Source organism: Ursus arctos, unplaced genomic scaffold, assembly GCF_023065955.2.
Source record: "Ursus arctos isolate Adak ecotype North America unplaced genomic scaffold, UrsArc2.0 scaffold_36, whole genome shotgun sequence".
Taxonomy (NCBI): Eukaryota; Metazoa; Chordata; class Mammalia; order Carnivora; family Ursidae; genus Ursus; species Ursus arctos.
In genome coordinates this window covers 14,164,643-14,183,449 of record NW_026623050.1, presented here as the reverse complement: position 1 = coordinate 14,183,449, position 18,807 = coordinate 14,164,643, and the positions used below count along the sequence as shown (strand labels likewise).

The 18,807-nt window shown below is 41.9% G+C and overlaps 1 protein-coding gene across 4 annotated transcripts in view; it reads right to left on the bottom strand.

Moving 5' to 3' along the window:
* SLC12A1 (solute carrier family 12 member 1) overlaps window positions 1-18,807 on the bottom strand; it is a 90,935-nt gene that overhangs the window by 38,370 nt on the left and 33,758 nt on the right. For all 4 annotated transcript variants that reach the window (XM_057306291.1, XM_026518433.4, XM_026518431.4 and 1 more), the window contains exons 12-18: window positions 18,393-18,500; window positions 17,952-18,075; window positions 16,094-16,195; window positions 14,023-14,178; window positions 10,548-10,647; window positions 9,656-9,767; window positions 1,708-1,848 (exon numbers count right to left, since the gene is read on the bottom strand). In XM_057306291.1, coding sequence (XP_057162274.1) covers window positions 1,708-1,848; window positions 9,656-9,767; window positions 10,548-10,647; window positions 14,023-14,178; window positions 16,094-16,195; window positions 17,952-18,075; window positions 18,393-18,500 — 843 coding nt within the window. The remainder of the gene's footprint in view (window positions 1-1,707; window positions 1,849-9,655; window positions 9,768-10,547; window positions 10,648-14,022; window positions 14,179-16,093; window positions 16,196-17,951; window positions 18,076-18,392; window positions 18,501-18,807) is intronic.

The window sequence follows — 18,807 nt, the reverse complement described above, 5'->3', positions numbered from 1 at the left end:
TGTTCCAGGTCTTACAGATTGATTCGAGGTTGACAAGCATAGAAAGGAGAGCAGCGGGAGTGAAGAAACGACTCTCTGGGTCACAGGAAGAGTGAAATCAGTGACCAGAGCGGGACAAGTTAAAGGGGACGGTAGCAAGCAGGAGGAGATGGGCATCAGTGGGAGGGTTCTTGCCTCCACATCTGTTGTGTTTCTCCTAGAATTGTACAGGTAGCAGGACAACTCCTTAGAGCTCTCATTTGGTGCTTGGCAGGACGCAGCTCGTCTTTTCTGTGACTACAGTTTGGGGATGTTGTCATTCTCATGCCATTAATTCTTAGATGCATAGGAGGCTTTATCCAAAATGGCGTAATGGCCCCAGTCTTTCCCTTTAACACCGCCCCGTCCTGCCCTTTTGTCCTGATCCCTCTGTATTCCACTTTTGTTTGAGCAAATTCAAAATGAACAAGCTTTCTGCATTGTCAAAAAAAATTTTTTTACAGTTTCTTCCAGATTCATATAACAATCGTTTTCCAGACCTGTCTTTTCTCTCCCTGCTTATTCCATGTCAGTCCACCCATTCCTCACTGAAAATTTTATTTACCAATCTTTTGTGATAATTTTACCTGAAATGTGTAACCTTCTCAACATATTTCACCAAAGAGCTACTGAAAAGTAACTCACTACAAAAACTCAACCTCTTAAAATGGCGCCTATTTCCATGGCTTAGCAAATTCGTAACAGATGAAAAGATGCTCATTGGGGGTAATAGGTCTTTCAGAAATGGTTTCTCCGTAATGTGCAGCTACTTTGCAAGAGTTCTTCAGGAATATTAGAGACAGGAATGCACCAAATAGTCTTAATCTCCAAAATGTTACAGTTTAATCAGTATTTTTTCTTTCCTGCGTGCACAAGCATTGGAGTTCCTGGACGCTGTTCTGAACTTTGACACTGCTGGAAATGGTAACTCGGAAAGTGAATATGTGTAATTTGGTATATGGAGAATCAGGGCTTTCCAACCATATCAAAGCCAAATGATTCGAAAGCCAAGCCCTACAGTTTCTCGGAGTCTCTTGGATTGTTTTAAGGATACTTGACCATTCTAAGTTATGATCAGAACTCGGCAAAGAGTCTATGTACTTATTAAGGAAGGGGAGGAAAAAGGTAAGAATAAGGGAGAAAAGATAGAACTGTGGGCTTTAGCGTGGAGCCACAGAGATTATTACATTTTATTCAACATTCTGGAAATAATTTGGGGGAATAGGGAGATTTTACGCCCAGATCACCACGCATTTATTTAGTCGAATCTAGCAGCTTGCCCTCACGCCATTTGCAGAAGAAGAAAGGAGCAGAATGCCTGACTCGAACGTTGCTGTATGCCGTATGAGATGCAAAAAATAGTTTGAAGTTTTAATAGGATCCTGAACGTAGTCAACCATCAGAACAAATTTGCATTTCAATAAGTGTGGGGACAGAATGTATGCTGGTGGCCAAAGGCAACCTCATTTTCCATTTCCAGCATATCGTCCATAGTTCATTGTAATAGAAACTCTCTGCTTTTGTTTTAGCTTTGCCTCTCCTCAGGAATTCAAAATGAATTCCTTAACCATCTGCATGGATCTCTGGGGCTGTGCCCTTAGCTGGAGCCTTGCACTTTGGGAGATTCATTAACAGGGGAGTGCTAATTGTCTTTTGCCTCTGAGCTCATTCCCTCAACGCCGGCCTTACCTGAAGGAGACTTCGGACACCATCTCTGAAACAATCTGCAGCCACTGCAGCATAAAAAGCCTTGATTTTGTTCTTTATAAGCCAGGCCTGCTTTTTTGCCATGCCACTGTTCATCTCTTTCACACACAGCTTGCGCGGTCCCTGTACGACACGATGAAATATTGGTTAGAAGCCCAGCTATTACCCATTGCGCTGCTGCTGTTTTCTAAAGGACAAAAATAGCCAGCAATGCCCCACCGAGTTAAGAAATGGGAAAGAGGGGAAAACACCTCACTAAACAGGGTTCACGCAGATTCAACCTCTTGGCCTGGGCCTGTGCTGCTCCCATCATTCACTTGCCACCCAGAACGTCCAGATGCATTAACACCTGCTTAATGAACTGCCTCATGCCAATGCAAGAAAGAGCCGAGGACGTCATAGCACAGGAAAGAAATACTGCAAATGTGACTGAAGAAATTCAGGATAAATACACAGCCGGCCTTTGACTCAACAGCAAGAGGCATGTTTAGGAACGCTAAGGAAATCTCAGCTAGAGCCCCGTTGGAAGAAATGAACCAAGCTCCTAGGAGCCAGGACGTGGTAGGCTGTAAGTCCTGCCACAAGCTACCACATCTTGACAATTCTAGTAGGCCCATTCATTGCTTTCTGTATGTGGCAAAAACACCCTTGCATCACTTTTCCTTGTGAATGTTGACTTAATCCCATCCAAATAAATTAAGATTTCCCTCTCACTCAATGAACTTGGTGGGAACAGAAGTTCACATACCTACGGCATAGGACGGATTGGAGAGCTTAAGAGAGAAGGGGGCAGGTGTCATGGTGGTAGATGAAACAGCTCATAATTTTAAGATTTGAGTTCTGGAAACTCAATTTACCTAAAATTTTCATTCTTTTCCTTCTTCCCTGAAGGTCCGAGCTAGCTCTTTTCTTTGCAAGTTTCAAATCAAACCCAAAAAGTGTTTCTGATGATCTATATAATATGGCTGAGAAGGTACAAATCTACTATTTTCCTAGGAAGATTCTTTCAGCTCATGGAGAGATTAGGTATGTTGTTGAATTGTCTTAGATTTCTTACAAGCCAGCTGGAATCTTAATGAAATGCAGTGTGGAAGTCTGGAATGAGGCTTAAGATTCTGCATGCCTAACAAACCCCCAGGTGACATGGATGCTACTGGCCTTCAGGCCATGCTTAGGGTCACAGTCTTAGAGGGGCTTAGATGGGAGAGGAAGGGCTTGAGATGTATGAGAAAGATGCCAGGCTTTGTGGTCTGCAGAACTGGTTTCAAATCTAAGCTTGGCCACTTCGTAAGTGACTGATTATTTCTGAGCTCTGATAGATTTTTCTGAAAACAGGGGTAAAATCTCTATCCTGCAAGGTTGTTTTGAATAGTAAGGATAAAGTGCCTAGTCTGGTGTCTGGAAGAGAGTAGGTACTCATCCAAAGCTGGATGATTTTTATTATTGTAAATGAGCACCTACGATCTCGCTGAAGCCCTAGACCTATTTCCCCCACTGTGTTTGCTCTACGACAGAGAGCTCAGCTGGAAGCCGGAGCGCTGGGTGTAGATCTGGCTCTCACACTGACTGGCTGACACGCCGCTGCCATGTGTCCTATCTTGGTGTGGGTTTTACATCTATAAAAATAAGGGCATTGTCCAGTTCATCACCATCCAGTATGATAGGCCTTATCCATTTGCTGTTAAGCATTTGAAATGTGTCTGGTCCACATTGAGATATACTGGAAATGGAAAACACACACTGGATTTTGCAGCCTTAGGATGCAAAAAAATAGGAATGTAAAATATTAATATTTTTGTAGTGTGCATATTGAAATAATAACATTTAGGATGCATGACATTAAATAAAATCTATTAAAATTAACTGTTCTTGTCTCCTTTTACTTTTTTCAATGGCTACTAGAAAATTTTAAATTACACATGTGACACGTACTCTGTTGCCATTCCACAACACTACATGATCTGTGGTCGCGTCCATTTTAATGTTCTATTTGGATTGGATCAGATTCTTTATGTACTTGTTTTTACCAGTATATTTTCTAGAACCTGCCAGCTTTCCAAAAGACTTTTCAAAAACAGTTTGGATGACTTACAATAAAGTTAAAATACAAGAGCCTTCAATGAAGATAGGGTAGGTCAAGTTATAGGGGACGGGAGTTATTAAACCAGAAGACCTAACCTCAAGAAACAGGCCATTATGGATCAGATTTTGCTCAGGGTTCTAGAATGTCCATGCATTTTGAACCATTTGTTCTCCTTGGGCATTCTAGACTCTTCAATTGCAAAGAAAGAAGAAATATTTTATTCAGGGAAGTTCAATGGTAACCCCGAGACAGAAGAATAACCAATAGCTAGAAAACGTATTGGGCCATCAGTATATTGAGTTGTACCACAATGACTACGAACCCCTGGGGAAAGTGGCATTTATTTAAATAAATACAGTCTAATGTATGTCTATTATTGCTACAAAAATCCAGATTAAGCATTAATTGTGACAGAAAGATTTACTTTAATGCCTAAATTTGCCATATTGAGAAGTCATAAAAATATTTCAGACAGCATCTCTCTTTGCTAAAAGCGATTATAATATCTTTGCAGCACACTTATTAGTGTGAGGCAAGGCTGCAATACAAATGTGGTAGGGAAAAACAAACTAACAAAGAGGGAAGACATACTGGAATATAATTATTCACAATTCAAATATATCATAGTCACCAAAATGGGTTTTACCACTCAATTAAAATATTACAGAGATTAGCTCAGTGAGGATCCAAAATATGGATGCATAACTTAATTCAGGATTTGAACAAAGAAGCTCTAAAAATCTTGTATATATAATAACTTCGACATTGATTGAGAAAAGGGTAAAGAGATTCTAATTATTTAGTCTGGAGAAGTAGCTGATGTGATACTGCTTCGAATAAATGAGTATTATGAAAAGAATTTGCAAAGGAGTTCCAATACCATTAGGATCCAATAGAGAAATTGGCTCCAAAAGCAATGTGCTTTCCAGCTTTCATTTTTCAAGACACCGAGAGTCTTACTGCTCCGTCTTTGCTTTCGTTGCCGCTCTGATTGGAATGGTGGGAACGAGAAATTTTCCTTTCTGATTTGGTCCGTATTTCATCTCACCCTGCGCCTAGTGCCCATTCATGGGTCATTTCGTTTTTCCTGCGCTGGGCCATGCCACTATCTTATGCACGTTGTGACAGAGACTCGATGACTAAGGAAGAATAGACTCATCTCGAAAAATGCATCCACTTGGTGGCTGTGCACATTGAGATTAAGAAGAGGTTGAAAATAGAAGAAGAAAATGAGAATCGTCGTTTCCCCTGGGTCGTCCGTGCTTCAACAGCGCAGAAGGCGGCTGCGTTCCCCGAGTTTTCCGAAGAGCAACTTTGAATTCAAATAGAGCTTTAGGTTTTATGAAGGTATTTTATAAATTTTAAGAAAAAAGAGAAAGAGAAACAGTAAGGGTGAAATTTTGCTAAAAGGGGATCTACGTGACGGAGCTGGTCAAAAACTGTCATGTCCTTTACCGTGAGAGGAAACAACAGGACTATCAAGGTTTAAAGGATGTGAAAGAGGAGGAAACGTTCATCAAAATAGATCTACATCTTTGTACGCTTCGGTGAAATGAGTAGGAGAATGCCAGTAAGCCTCAGAGAACGTTGCCTTTGGAGAGGGACGGGGCCATGAGCGAAGGGTTATACCAGGGACTTGAGCGATGATGGTCTATTTCATTTTAAGGGTGAGTAGGAACATCTCTGACAAAAATGTTAACAGTCATTAATTGAAATACATAGAATATGGGTGTCATTTAATTTTATATCGTTTAATCATATGACATTGCCAGTGTTCCACAGTTTTGACTGACAAAAATGTAAATTTCATATGATTCAACCTAATATTTTTCTTAATGTTTCAAAATAAAAAAAATAGAAGCAATCTAAAAAAAAATCCTTATGTTTCAGCCACCAGGACCAAAAAAAAAAAATGTACTTAATACAAGATGCCACTGCACACTTGAAAGCCTTTTGCAATTTTAAGACAAGCAAAATTTAGAAAAGAGGTAAGTGTTGCATTTGGGGGACAATAAAGCTTTATCTGATTTGCATTCTACGTCTCCGATCAATTGGATCAAGTCTCCATCTTTAAGGTATATTTGTCTTTGATTTGTTTTAATAAAAAATACCCTGCCTCTAAACTAAAACTGAGAAGTATATGAGTGAGGGACTACTGATGCGTGGACGATGCCTTCCCACATGGGGTAGAGAAATGTGAGCTGGCACCTTACGATTTTTAGAACCAAACATAGCGTAGCCAGAGAAAGAAGGCTCCATAAGCCCAGACTAAGTTATTGCAATGGTTGGTTTTATTGTCTTCCTGACACCTATAAATAAATGAGGAAACTGATGGACAAAGAAAAGCAGTGTGTTTTTACGTCATGGTACAGAGGGTAGAATCGGGGGAGATTGCAACTCCTGACTTAATACCTGCCTGTGGCTAAAGCCCCCAAACTGGACCATGCTTGACAATCTGAGAAGATACTAGAAAGGTGGAGTCCTACTCCTTCTGATCTTTCCGTGATGATAGCAACGAAGCACAGAAGAAGAAGAAAATTACTTTTGTTCAATATAAAGCCTCTTGGGATCTAAGTATGTTGATGATTTATCCCATGGTAATTCGAAGGAGAAGAGTAGACAATATTGTAAGCTGGGTTCCTTAAAAAGGAAGGTGCCCATATCTGAATGACAGAGGGTACGTCTGAAATGTTCAGGCTGGGTAGGAAAGAAGCAAGAAGGAGAAGAGGCTCTGATGGGTGAGTATAAGAGTTAGTGGGAGAGTTGGAAGGACACAGTGGGGGCTTGGGGTCCAGCAAAAAGAATAACTCTTTCCATTCAATTTCAGCGGCTCTGAGGGCTATGATGTCTAGTCCTTTAAAAACACCTTTGCTATAGAAAATGGCAGCTGTAGCCACATGCTTTCCATCTACCCACCAGCAATGAAATTCCAGTGAGCTCTGGGTCTGGCTCCTTTCTTGCAGTGTAACCTCATTTCAAGTTAGCACCGAAATAACCGAAGGCCACCAGAGGGACGGAGCACATAGCCTGCCGTCCTTTGATTAATCAGCGGGAATACGTAGCTCACGGTTCTTTTTTTTTTTTTTTTTTTTAAGATTTTATTTATTTATTCGACAGAGATAGAGACAGCCAGCGAGAGAGGGAACACAAGCAGGGGGAGTGGGAGAGGAAGAAGCAGGCTCATAGCGGAGGAGCCTAATGTGGGGCTCGATCCCATAACGCCGGGATCACGCCCTGAGCCGAAGGCAGGAGCCTAACCGCTGTGCCACCCAGGCGCCCCATAGCTCACGGTTCTATTGTGATCACGTCGGACGCCTAAAAAAGTCCAAGATCCAGTGTCGGGATCTGGTTTCCCTAAGAAAGGATGTTTCTGGTTTTTGTTGAAAGGGATCTATTTTTGGAGTGAAAACGGCAACTACGCTATATCAAAAATAATGGTGATGAAATAGCAGTTCCAACAGTAACAAGCACAATTAGTTGAGGAAATTACTATTTGAGAGGTGCTGTGCCGAGCCCTGAAAAGCTCACCTGATAGAATTCTCACAACGGCTCTACAACGTAGGTGCTGTTATTATTGTGATTCCCATTTTATAAAGAAAGAGAGAAAACTGAAGCCCAGAAAGACTAAATTCTGTACCTAAGGGACTCACAGCTAACCGGTGGCAAAGAGTGATTCAGAACTTGACCGTGTGTCTCAGAAGGCCGTGAGCACCAGCTTCCCAGAGTTAAGACCTGCCTCGTCACCTCTCAAGATCGTCACTCCTATTTAACCTTCCAATAAGGTTGGCCCAATACCAACGACCGCGCTCTTGGAAAAAGTTTTCTAAGGGTATGCAGCTGACTTCCCCCACGCCCCCTTCCATCTGTTTCTTTACAAAGCTGATTGACGACTGAGCCTAGAGTTGGAAAATGCTGACGGATCTGCAGCCCCAGGGGCACAGAGAGTAACTAACTGGAAAGTCATTAACTGAGGCAGTAACTATTTCCTGTCCCCAGGAGAACCTCAGAACCTGGGAGCATAACTCGCGGGCCTTACTCCGAGACCAGCACAGTGATGTACAATGTGGTCCAATATACACGTCCAACAAGGGGCCATCAGAGGCGCAGACATAGGTTCCTCCGTCGTATGATATTTCACAATCACGCTCTTTTATTAGAGTGAAAGCAGCAAAGGGTTAATTAAAAGCAATATCTCCTGTCTCCGCGAAAAGACCTTTTCTCCCTTGCCAATATATGACTCTTTATACTCTCAGTTCATTCCTCCTGTCCTACAGATATTTTATTGCCTGCTAAACTAAGTTTTCTCTAAATTGCTGGAGAAGAAAAACACCCCAAACTGCTTATTCCATCAAAACCAGCTCCTGTATTATATTGGCCAAAATGAAATTCAGTAATCCAGGGCACCAAAGTTGATAATATGAGAGAAGGGTGTTTGATAAGATTTTTAAAAATCCTCTGGAGTCACAGTTGGTCATTACTTAACCTGTCAATCTCATGCAGTCAGTAGGGTTCCTTCCACTCCCTTCCGGATAATTGTGTTGAATTATATTGTCTCAGTTACTAGCATATAAGCACTGAGAGGAAGGAGAATATGACCAATCGCTTCATATAGCATTTAGAGTATTGCCAAGTGTGAGAAGAGGCTTAAGTGCTGGTCGTGATGATGTGTGGTAAATTTGTCTGCGCATGATGGCACAGCCGAATGGCCCCATAATTGCAAGGCTTCCTGTCAGCCCTATTCCCTGGCAGGTACTGGAAGTTTGGGTAGTGGCACCTGATTTTATCAGCACTCCCAGGCACACAGGTCTGCTAAGATTTTCTCCTCATGAGGTAACACAGCACAGTCGGGGGCCCTGGATTGACATCCTGGTTCTGGCACTTTCTTGTCACGTGACCCTGTGCAAGAATTTAATTTTCTTAAATCTCACTTTTCCAACCAGTGAAAGGAAAACAGAGATTCTTTTTCCTTTCTGCCTCACTAGGCTGTAATATAGGTCAAATAAGAAAAATTGTAGGAAAATGCTTCGAGGAATAGGTATGTACTAAAAAAAATACATTGTAGCAGCTACGGATTTTGAGTGGTGTGTGTGTGCGTGTGAGAGAGACAGACAGAGACAGAGAGAGTGAGATTGTTACGGTAATACAGCAGAGATAGACTGGTTTGGAGGACCTAGCCTTACTATTTTGTTATAATTTTAATGCTTTCTCCTCACTTTAGAGATTGGCAATTGGTCAATAATTATGGGCAAACTCTTAGCACCTACTTGGAATGCCTCCTGGGAAAACCACCAGTAAGTTACCATTAGTCTACCACATACTTCCTGAAAAAAAGGAACTCATTCATCTCTGAATGTTTATCCAAGACACGGGAAACTTGGTTTAATTCCCTAGATATCTGTAGTATCATCAATTTTATCCAAATATTTAATCTAAATTCTATGTGCTGTCATTTGAGGACATTATGTCTGCTTTTCTCCTCATCGGTTAATCTATATAATAGCACTCTCTGGCTCGTTCCATCCTTTTATATTTCTGTGGACAGTTACCACCCCAAATACCTTCATTTTATTTCAGAGCCAGTTCTCTTTTTCTTGTCTCAAAGGCCATCATTTGGAAATATTTATCACTTTTAGTTGGTCTCCTATGAAATCTGAAACACTTTTTATCCACTCGTTTAAATTCGGGATCACGGCCCTTGCTAGTCCTTGCTCTATGAATCAAGGAAAAGGGCCCTTGTCCAAACTGCCTTGCCATTTTCCTATCGCTGCCTGTACCCGCCTGGCTTGCCTAAAACAACACGAGGTGAGCAGGGAGGAAAGCACCTTCCCCGGACGAAGTGGCTCTTACCACAAAGACCTCACAGCAGATGCAAAGGCCACTGTTCTTGGTAAAGGCATGAGTAATATCCAAGAGAGCAGGTCTCGTCATAGGTCCCCCTGTTAAGACAATGCACTGGGGCCTGGAAAGGGAGAAAAGGAGATGTGAGAACTGGCCATTGCAAGAAGCCTATGACAGAACAACCCCATGGCAAAGGCAGGAATGGAGGGTTTGGCAAAATGGGACCACCTCTCCCCTAAATATTTCTTGGGTTTCTCATCAGAATTCCTGAATCATCCTACCTGTTCATCTTGCCATCTTTGTATTCTCAGTTCATTAGTGATAGCAAAAATATGAAGTAAGGAAAAGGTGCTCTTGGGTTCCCCCTGTCTTTTTCTCTCCAGGCACTACCCTATCCTAAATCCCCAATACAACCTGTCACTCTCCAGCTGGTATCTTCATGCTGCTTTCCTTTATCTTCCCTGCAAAGTTTGTGTATTTTTTGGAGGGTGGGGTCCCATTCAAAATAAGATATAATTAATGAAGTGTTAAAATGTTACTTTTCCTAAGAGAATTCAGTAAGCCACAGAACCTTAAGCTGAATGGAGACAGTACCAAGGATTAAGATATTTGGGGGCATCTCTCTGAAATCACCCCTGAGATCCCCTCTCTATCTCTGTTCGTGGACAGTGACACCCAGCATTACGATGGTTTACAGCTGGGAATGCGCGTAGCTCAGAGTGGAGGAGAAGAAGCACTCATTCACGGAGATGTTGTCATGAAAATGAGGCAGTTTTATACGACTCCCTAGTCTTAGAATGAACCCAGAAAGTGTATCAATACTCTAATACACCTGTCTCCCCTAAAGGAAAGCCACCTCTAACGTGGAACGACACCAGGATGCCTGAGAAGCCAACTTTACCTGAAATTTTTCACATGGTCTTCCACGGTAGTTAATTCCAGGGCATTGTCCAGCGCGCTGACATAGGAAAGGGCCTGTGTGGAGGAGCCCCAGTTCACATCTACGGACAACAGAGGATGTAGCATTAAAGTATTGACCTTCCCTCTGTATACTGTGAATACTTATATAAGCCATTGCCTTCTATGATTTTCCTTGGCTATGTCATCAGTGAGAAGTGCCCAAATTAGAGAAAACACAATGCAGTATTTCCTAGAACGAGCATTGTGTCCTTCTATTAACACTTCATGAATTCTTAGAAGCGAGATCGCTCTTTCCAGGTAAGGATCAGACTCTAAAGCTGCAGCCCCAGAAATTTTGCTTGGTGGGAGAGGCTATGTGATAACCACATTGCAAGTGGATAGACTTGGGAAAATGGTTCGCCACTAAATAAATTCAAAAGGTCTTCACAAATTCTTGAATTGAAAAGAGGCATTTCTGTAGACAAGGATCGTGTGCAGCAATCTTCCTATTTTGAATAGTAAAACTGAATAACTCAGGAATTCTTACTTTTTTGGGTATCCATGAAGAGGGTTCAGCAAGCATTTTAATTTGATCTTTTAGCACCTAATCTTCGTAATGAGGGACGTAAGTATTACCATCTTCTACCTTTTTTTTTTCTAGCCGTTTTTGAAAAAAAAAAATAAATGAAATATTAGATGGAACCTCCCATTAGGAAGTCCCTGGTGGGAATATACAGACTTACTCCAAATGGGAGATTGAGTCATCTCCCTAGTCTTGCTTGGAAGAGTCAGGGAAATGGTGGGGAATAATTATCTGGAGACAAAAAGGATTAATATTGCCTAAGTGTTGACTATGCATCAGGTATTTAGCATACCTTAGGCTATTTTATTCTAATAAAAATCCTACCAGTCAATTAGATATTTGTAAGTAAAAAATGAACCTTGAACCATTCCTCACACCATATATATAAATTAACTCAAATTGGATAATGGACATAGATTTAAAATCTAAAGCTTTAAACTTCTAGAAGAATTTGTGGCCTTCAGGGCGCCTGGGTGGCGCAGGCGTTAGGCGTCTGCCTTCGGCTCAGGGTGTGATCCCGGTGTTCTGGGATTGAGCCCCACATCGGGCTTCTCCGCTATGAGCCTGCTTCTTCCTCTCCCACTCCCCCTGCTTGTGTTCCCTCTCTCGCTGGCTGTCTCTCTGTCAAATAAATAAATAAAATCTTAAAAAAAAAAAAAGAATTTGTGGCCTTGGATTAGGGAAAGATATCTTAGATTAGAAGCAAAAAACCAAATCATAAAAGCAAAAAATGATAAATTAGACTTCATAGAAATTCAGAATATCTGCTCTTCAAAACAAACTGTAAGGAAAATGAAAAGGCAAGTTATAGTCCTGTAGAAAATATCTGCAAAACACATACTGCTAAAGGATTTGCATCTAGAATACATAAAGAACTCTTATAACTAAATAATAAGAAAACAACTCAAAAAAATGGGCAAAAGATTTAAAAAGCATTTGACGGAAGAAGATATATGGATGGAAAATAAGATGGTCATCATTAGTCATTAGGAAAATGCAAAGCAAAGCAAAATGATAGTACTTTACAACTATTAGAACTTTTTTTTTAACCAACTGACAATACTAAGTACTGACAAGGATGTGGAGCAATGAGGACTTTCATTCATTGCTGGTAGGAGTAGAAGATAACACTGCTTTTGTGGAAAACAGTTTGGAAATTTCTTATGAAGATATATATAGATATCAATATAGAGATAGAGATAGAGATACTCTTATTATATAATCAGAAATCCCACTCTTAGATATCCCACTCCTAGAGAAATGAAAATAGAGGTCCACATTAAAGTCCTGTGTGTGCATGTTTATAACAGCTTTGCATTTAATCATCCCAAGCTGGAAACAACCCAGATGTCCATTAGCTGGCAAATACATTTTTTAAAACTTTGAGATATATTCATACAATGAAATACTACTCAACACAAATGAACAAACGACTTACACATGTCACAACATGGATGCATCTAAAAACATCATGTTAAGTGAAAAGAAGCATACACAAAGGCTACTTACTGTATATAATATTCTGAAAAGGCAAAGGTATAGTGACAGAAATCAGAACAGTGGTTACCAGGGGCTAAGCTGAGGGGAAGAGATCGACTACCTAGGAGTGTAACGGGAACTTTTAGCGATGATGGAAATGTCCTCTGTCTTGATTGTGACGGTGGTTACAAGAATGTTTAAGTTTGTCAAAACCCATAGACTGTACGTCTAAAGGGGATGAATTTTACCATACGTAAGTTATGCCTGATGCATAAAGTAATAAAGAAAAACAACAACAAAAAATCCCTCCAAGGTAGTTGCTTTCTCCCTTCTTCTCTATTTTCTTCTCTACTTTCCTGTGCAGTATGGGTAAGGGACATATAGGGTGGCTTGGGGCTGTCCAGCTCCTGAGACTGGGCCTCCCTGTACCACACTCTGTGCTCTCTAGACTCTCCCAGCTCAGTCCATCCTTCTTGTTGATTCTAAAGTTAACTAACATCCAAAGCTCAGGTATAATTGAGTGATCAATGGCAGCCTCTTGTTGTTCACAGATTCCTTAGCATGACATTTATGTTTCTTATTTATCTGGCCCCAACCTACTCTTCCAGGCTCATCGCATGCCCCTTCTCCTTAGCACCCAAGAACTCCATCCACGTTACAAGCCTTGAAGTTTCCTACATATGCCATGTCCTTGCACGCCTCCTAACACCACTCATGCTTTTCCTTCTGCCCAGAATAATCTTCTCTGGCTCTTTCTGATTAACCAATCCCTAGTCTCTTGTCCTTTTTTTTTTTTTTTAAAATAGCTCATTTGCTCATTTAACAAATGTTTATTAAGTATCTACTGAGTGTTGGCCCTGGGAATACAAGCCATGAAGCAGAAGAGTCTTCCTGGACAAGTTTAATCAGAGCTAATCACTCCCTCTCCTCTTCTCAGTAATTTTCTTATGACATTGCATGGTACTTACTTTATTGCTTTATGGTTAGTCGCTTGTGTGTGGGTCCGTGATCCCCTTGAGGACAGGGACTATATCTTATTTATCAGGATTTTTAGAAGGAGATATAATGGAAAGTGTGTGTGGGGGGGTTGGTATCATATACTCTACTTAAAATGTCAGCTCCATCATATCCTGTTACCTTGGCAAGTGGTCAACTCTTTGAACTCCAGTTTCTTCACCTGTAAAATGGGTCGAATAATACCTAATGTACAGCCTTCTTGTGAGGATTCAGCGAGTGCATGGTGTATCACAGGTGCTCAACATGGTTAACCATTATTATGCTGTATTTCATTATTAATATCCACCGTTCACATGGCACACCCAAGCACACAGGGGCTGCTCCATAAACGTTTGTTGAGTGAATGGTGAGTTAGAGAGCACTTCCAAGATCTCCTCCCACACAGTCCTTATCTTACCTGGCTTCTTATAAGTCACGTAGATATAGAGGAAGAACTCGATGACGTAGGTGATGACAGCGGCCCACCAGTTGATCACAAACATAACTGCACAGCACAAAATAGCTCCAAAAAGAGACACCCACATGTTGTAAATTCCGTATGCAGGTCTCCATCCTGAAAAAAACAATCTCGGTGCATAAGAAAAACTTCCACACTCCTGCTTTATACCACCGCCTAGGATTAGCATGCAGGCAACAGTTTTTCCTAGCATAAAAATCAGAACTTTCGGGTCAAGCTCCCAATTCTGTTATTAGTTTTCTGTGATCTCGGGCGTCTGGCTGAGGAAGGTATACCAAATAAGAACGCTGTGAAATACAGAAAACGTGTCACTTATGGCCTCTTCGTATGCCCTGCACGTCCCAGTTGTCTTCCCCAACTGTGAGACCTTAAGCCTCTGCTATCTCTACCATCAGGAGCTGAAAGGAGGCAGGAGAGATGAAAAGAGCGGGGGTCTAGTGGGAAGGAGGGGGGAAACTCCTTGGTGGCCCCAAGAAAAGAGGAAGTGAAGACAATGGGCTTATTGTTCCCACGGAGAAGGCAGAGCATCATCGAAAGTCAAGCCACGAACTTCCTGCTAGCTCTGGCTTTACCTTAAGAGGACAGCACTTGCCTTTTCAGAAATAATCATCTATGGGAAAAGACGGAGACATTTTTCGGCAATGTCTTCTTACACCTGATGCATTAATAAGATTTTGCATTTCACATGGTGCATACATGCATGGGAGCGCCCGTGTTCTATGAGTTCCCTGCCATGCAGAAGCGGGGGGACAGCAGGGTCAGGCTGGGGAAGCTCTGACTTGAAGGGCCTTTGAACGGTGGGGGAAGTACGCTTTCAATTGGGAGTTGCCAAAATACAACAGAGCTTTCCAAGTCTTCAGGAGCAATTTCTGAAATGGCCACAAGATGGAAATAGCACTTTGAGAGCATCGCTGGAAACGCCCTTATTTTTCTGAGTTGGGCTGTGTGTGTGCACAGGGGCACTGTGGGTGTCATTTCATGGGTTTGTGTATCGACCTGTCTCAATGTGGTCTGCTATTTTTCTTCTCTCTCTTTTTCTCTCGTCCTCTTTCGCTCCTTCCCTTCCACTCTTCCCCTTACCTACTCTATTATTTCACCTCGTTTTTCAAAGATGAACATAACATGACACAGAAGCTCACATTTCTATGACTTGTATTCACTAACTAGAACTTTCTGTTCTCTGCTTAAAAGAAGACAGCACAACAGAAATAAAAATTCCTCCGTTATCTTCTGGAGCCTAGTGGCCTTGGGTGGAAGCTCCCCTTCGATCCATATTTTGTCTTGCTGGCAGCAGGTTTTCTGAAGGAGGCTCGAGACCACAGCAGGCCCTAACAGAGTGGAAATGTGTTTATATCCCTGATAAAGGCCCTCGTGGTGAAGAACTTTCTGAAGGTCAATAGTGATGAGTATCTATTCTAGTGGAAAGGGAGAAGGAATTCTAATAGCCAATGAAAGCGAGGAAGAGGTGAGAGGTGGCGAGATAGGGAAGGTTCTTTGGTGTGAAATTCTGCACCTCCTTCGACCACGGTCTGCGGAGGGCAGGGATGTCACTGGCTTCAGCACGAATCTGCATTGACTGTGACTCAGCAGGTAATTATGGGAACTACTCATTCTTCTCTTCTGCACCATGGGCAGGAAACAAATTGGTAGTAAGGAAGTTTCAAATATATACATTTATTCCACTTCTGTGGTCACTTTCACCCTGGAAATAAATAGTGGTGTTTCTCGACTGCTGAAATAAATGTGGTTTCTCTTGCAATGAATAATTTATTGCCGCAGGAGAAAATTGACTTTACGGTTGGTCAAAAAGGCCATTGCTCAAATGATTCTTTTTCTATTTCAGAAATCACCCCCCTCCCCAACTCACCAAAATAAAGTGGATTACGTTGCCCACTAGGATATAAAGATACATATAAACACAGATTGAGCACTTTTCACGGACTTATTTCATCTTATTGAGACAAACTAACTGTCTGCCTAGGCTTCTTTTAGCTTCCAAGAGTCAACTTACCCGGAGATTTGGCATACGAGGCATGGAAGCAGGAGAAATTAATAAGTGCGTATGAGGCCAGGAAGAAGTTGGAGATGATGGGGGCGATGGTGTTCAGCTCGGCTGTGAACGAAGCAGAAGTGAGCATGTCCGTGTGAGTGATGAGACCAGGGGCTGAACAGCTGTCAGAGCCTAGAAGCTTGACTTTATTTGGAAATTGAAAACATAGCTAGCTTCTGTCAAAGTTTAAGAAGTTAGTGATTTCTCTTTGGGATTGCATTCATTTAAAGATATGTTCTCAGTCAGGGTTTCCATAAAGCAAGGAGCAAGAAAAACCTCCCAATGAGAAAATAGACAATAGACAAGACCTCAACCTAGCAAATATTCAAATGGGAGTGGGTAGAGGGTTTGGCCACTGGACAGATGATAAACTCCCCTGCCGCTCTACCAGAGGTCCCAAATCCTGCACTCTTTCTCTGCTGTGGATACAAGCGAAAAGCTCTGCAGGGCGACAGATTAGTTAAATACCGGGGCACCCGCAACGCCTAATTGGAAATCTCTATGCCCAACTTGCTCTCCCTGACTCTCAGAACTCTTGCTAGTCCTTTGCCCTTTTCTTAACATTTCTAGAGAGTTCTGGCTCTCAATGTTTGCCAAAAAAATGTTTACCCCAGTAGCTAAAGATCCAGTATAATTTAATCCTAGCCGAATGGTTTGCTGTATAAGAAATAATTTAGAAACATTCTCATTTATCAGCCTCAGGGATGCAGATGCAGGTGGCAGCTGGGTATGATTCTAGATCATGGATGCCAGCAAGGAAGTAGGCAAAAATAGCCGCCGTGAAGCTTGTGCCATGAAGCTCATCTATGTTGTTTGGAGTAATTTTTAAGGATAATATTTAATTTATACAATTTTTTAAATTTTGGCTATTTAATCACACAAATGCATTGTAGGGCAATGATCTGAGGTCTTTATGTCATGGAAACATTTCTGCACATAATCGTTTTTTGTTTAATTTTTTAAAAAATCTACCAGACACAGTCATATCGTCCCCCTCTTCAACCTTGTAGAAATCTTACGAGGATTCAGGCATTCCAGTCACTCTGAGTTTATGATGATGAGGAGCCTTTATTGTTTGGCCCCACTGCGCTGAGGAAGGCTCTGCCCTTCTAGACAGAGTTAGCATGGCCTTGCCTTTGGCTTCTTTTCCTCTGATCTGTTCCCCAGCAAAGGTGGCACCTTAGCAAGGAATGAGGAATGTGCAGGCTAACGCTGATAAATGTGCTCTCCACGATTATGCAGCTGTTTCTCTATTGCTCAGGGAGAGGGAGCCGAGATGACAGTCTGGGCAAGTGGTTTTCTAACCTCAGTGGTCTACAAATCTCTTGAGGAGCTTGTATACATGCAGACTCCTTATCCCCAGGGACCCGGATTCTACTCCAGGGCTGGGTCTGAAAAAACCAGCACGTTAACAAACCCCAAGTGATTCTGATTCTGATATAGGCGGTCACTGGACCACGTTTTGTAAACGACACTTCAATTCTCCTGCTAGCTGCCAGGCCAGGAGATGTAGAGACAGGTGGCAGCTGGGGAAAGCTTTGGAAGGAGAGGATACCGGGCAGCTTGGAGGAAGGATTCGGTTGCACTTAGCTGCATGGATTTCCAACATTCAGATTGAAAGAAGAGATTAAAGTCCAAAGTCAACCTCAAGTCCTCAAAGGCCCTCTACGCACAAGGATTCCTCATTTCCTTCTTAAACAGACTCCAGTATTCCCAATAGGGATATTAAACAGAAAACAGGTAATTCTTCAAGCTAAAGGAAAACCCTATCAGTAATCAGAATTCTTTAGCTTCCAGTAAGCACAAGAAAACTACGAACCAATGAGAATGAACGCCATGGCTATAACGAAAGTGAGGAAGTATCCCCTCAGGGGTTCATTGTTTTTTCCATATCCTTTTGCAAAGAACTGCAGGGCTTTGTAGATGTTGTCCTTGCACAGAGCCTAATGGAAAAGAAGAGGAGAAATTCGTCATTTATATCTATGCCCAGTCATTCTCCCTGGGTGATTCAAACAAGAAGATTCGGAGAAAGATGAAGTGACACACAGCATGGGCACAAGTCAACACTGCACTCCATCATTCTTTGTATTATTTCACTCGATCTCCACTGCGTGGCAGACAGCATTCGAACAGATGCAAACGTTAAACTGTTTCAGAAAATGATGGACAGTGATTGCTGGTGAGAACAAATATTTCAGCTTGATCCACCACCAGTGGAAACAGACGTAGGGAGAAGCAACGTGCTCTTGGCCCGTATCACCTGGAACACTTTGGGTGCGCTGACGAGGGAGGCCAAGGCTGAGGAGAGCGTTGCAGAAAAGATACCAGCCGTGATGAGGGGGCCGAACCCGGACACCATGCTCATGACCTTGAGAAAAGACGTTCGAGTGAGGAGACTCATCCAACAGACAGTTCAAAAACAAACAAACAAAGCCAACATCTCGTGCAAATGTTTCCCTTCCACTTTCCGTGATTTGGAATCTCCTTTATAAGCTAATTGCTTCTGACCGGGTTCCCGCCCCTGCTTCATTCTCAAGTTCTTTAGTATTTGGTTTTTTTTTTTTTTAATGGAAATGGCCATTTTGTCGTTGTTTATAAAAATAGGAAATGCTCACCACAATACATCCAAAAGATACTGGAAAGACTAAAGAAGGAAACGGTTTCAAGGACTTTGA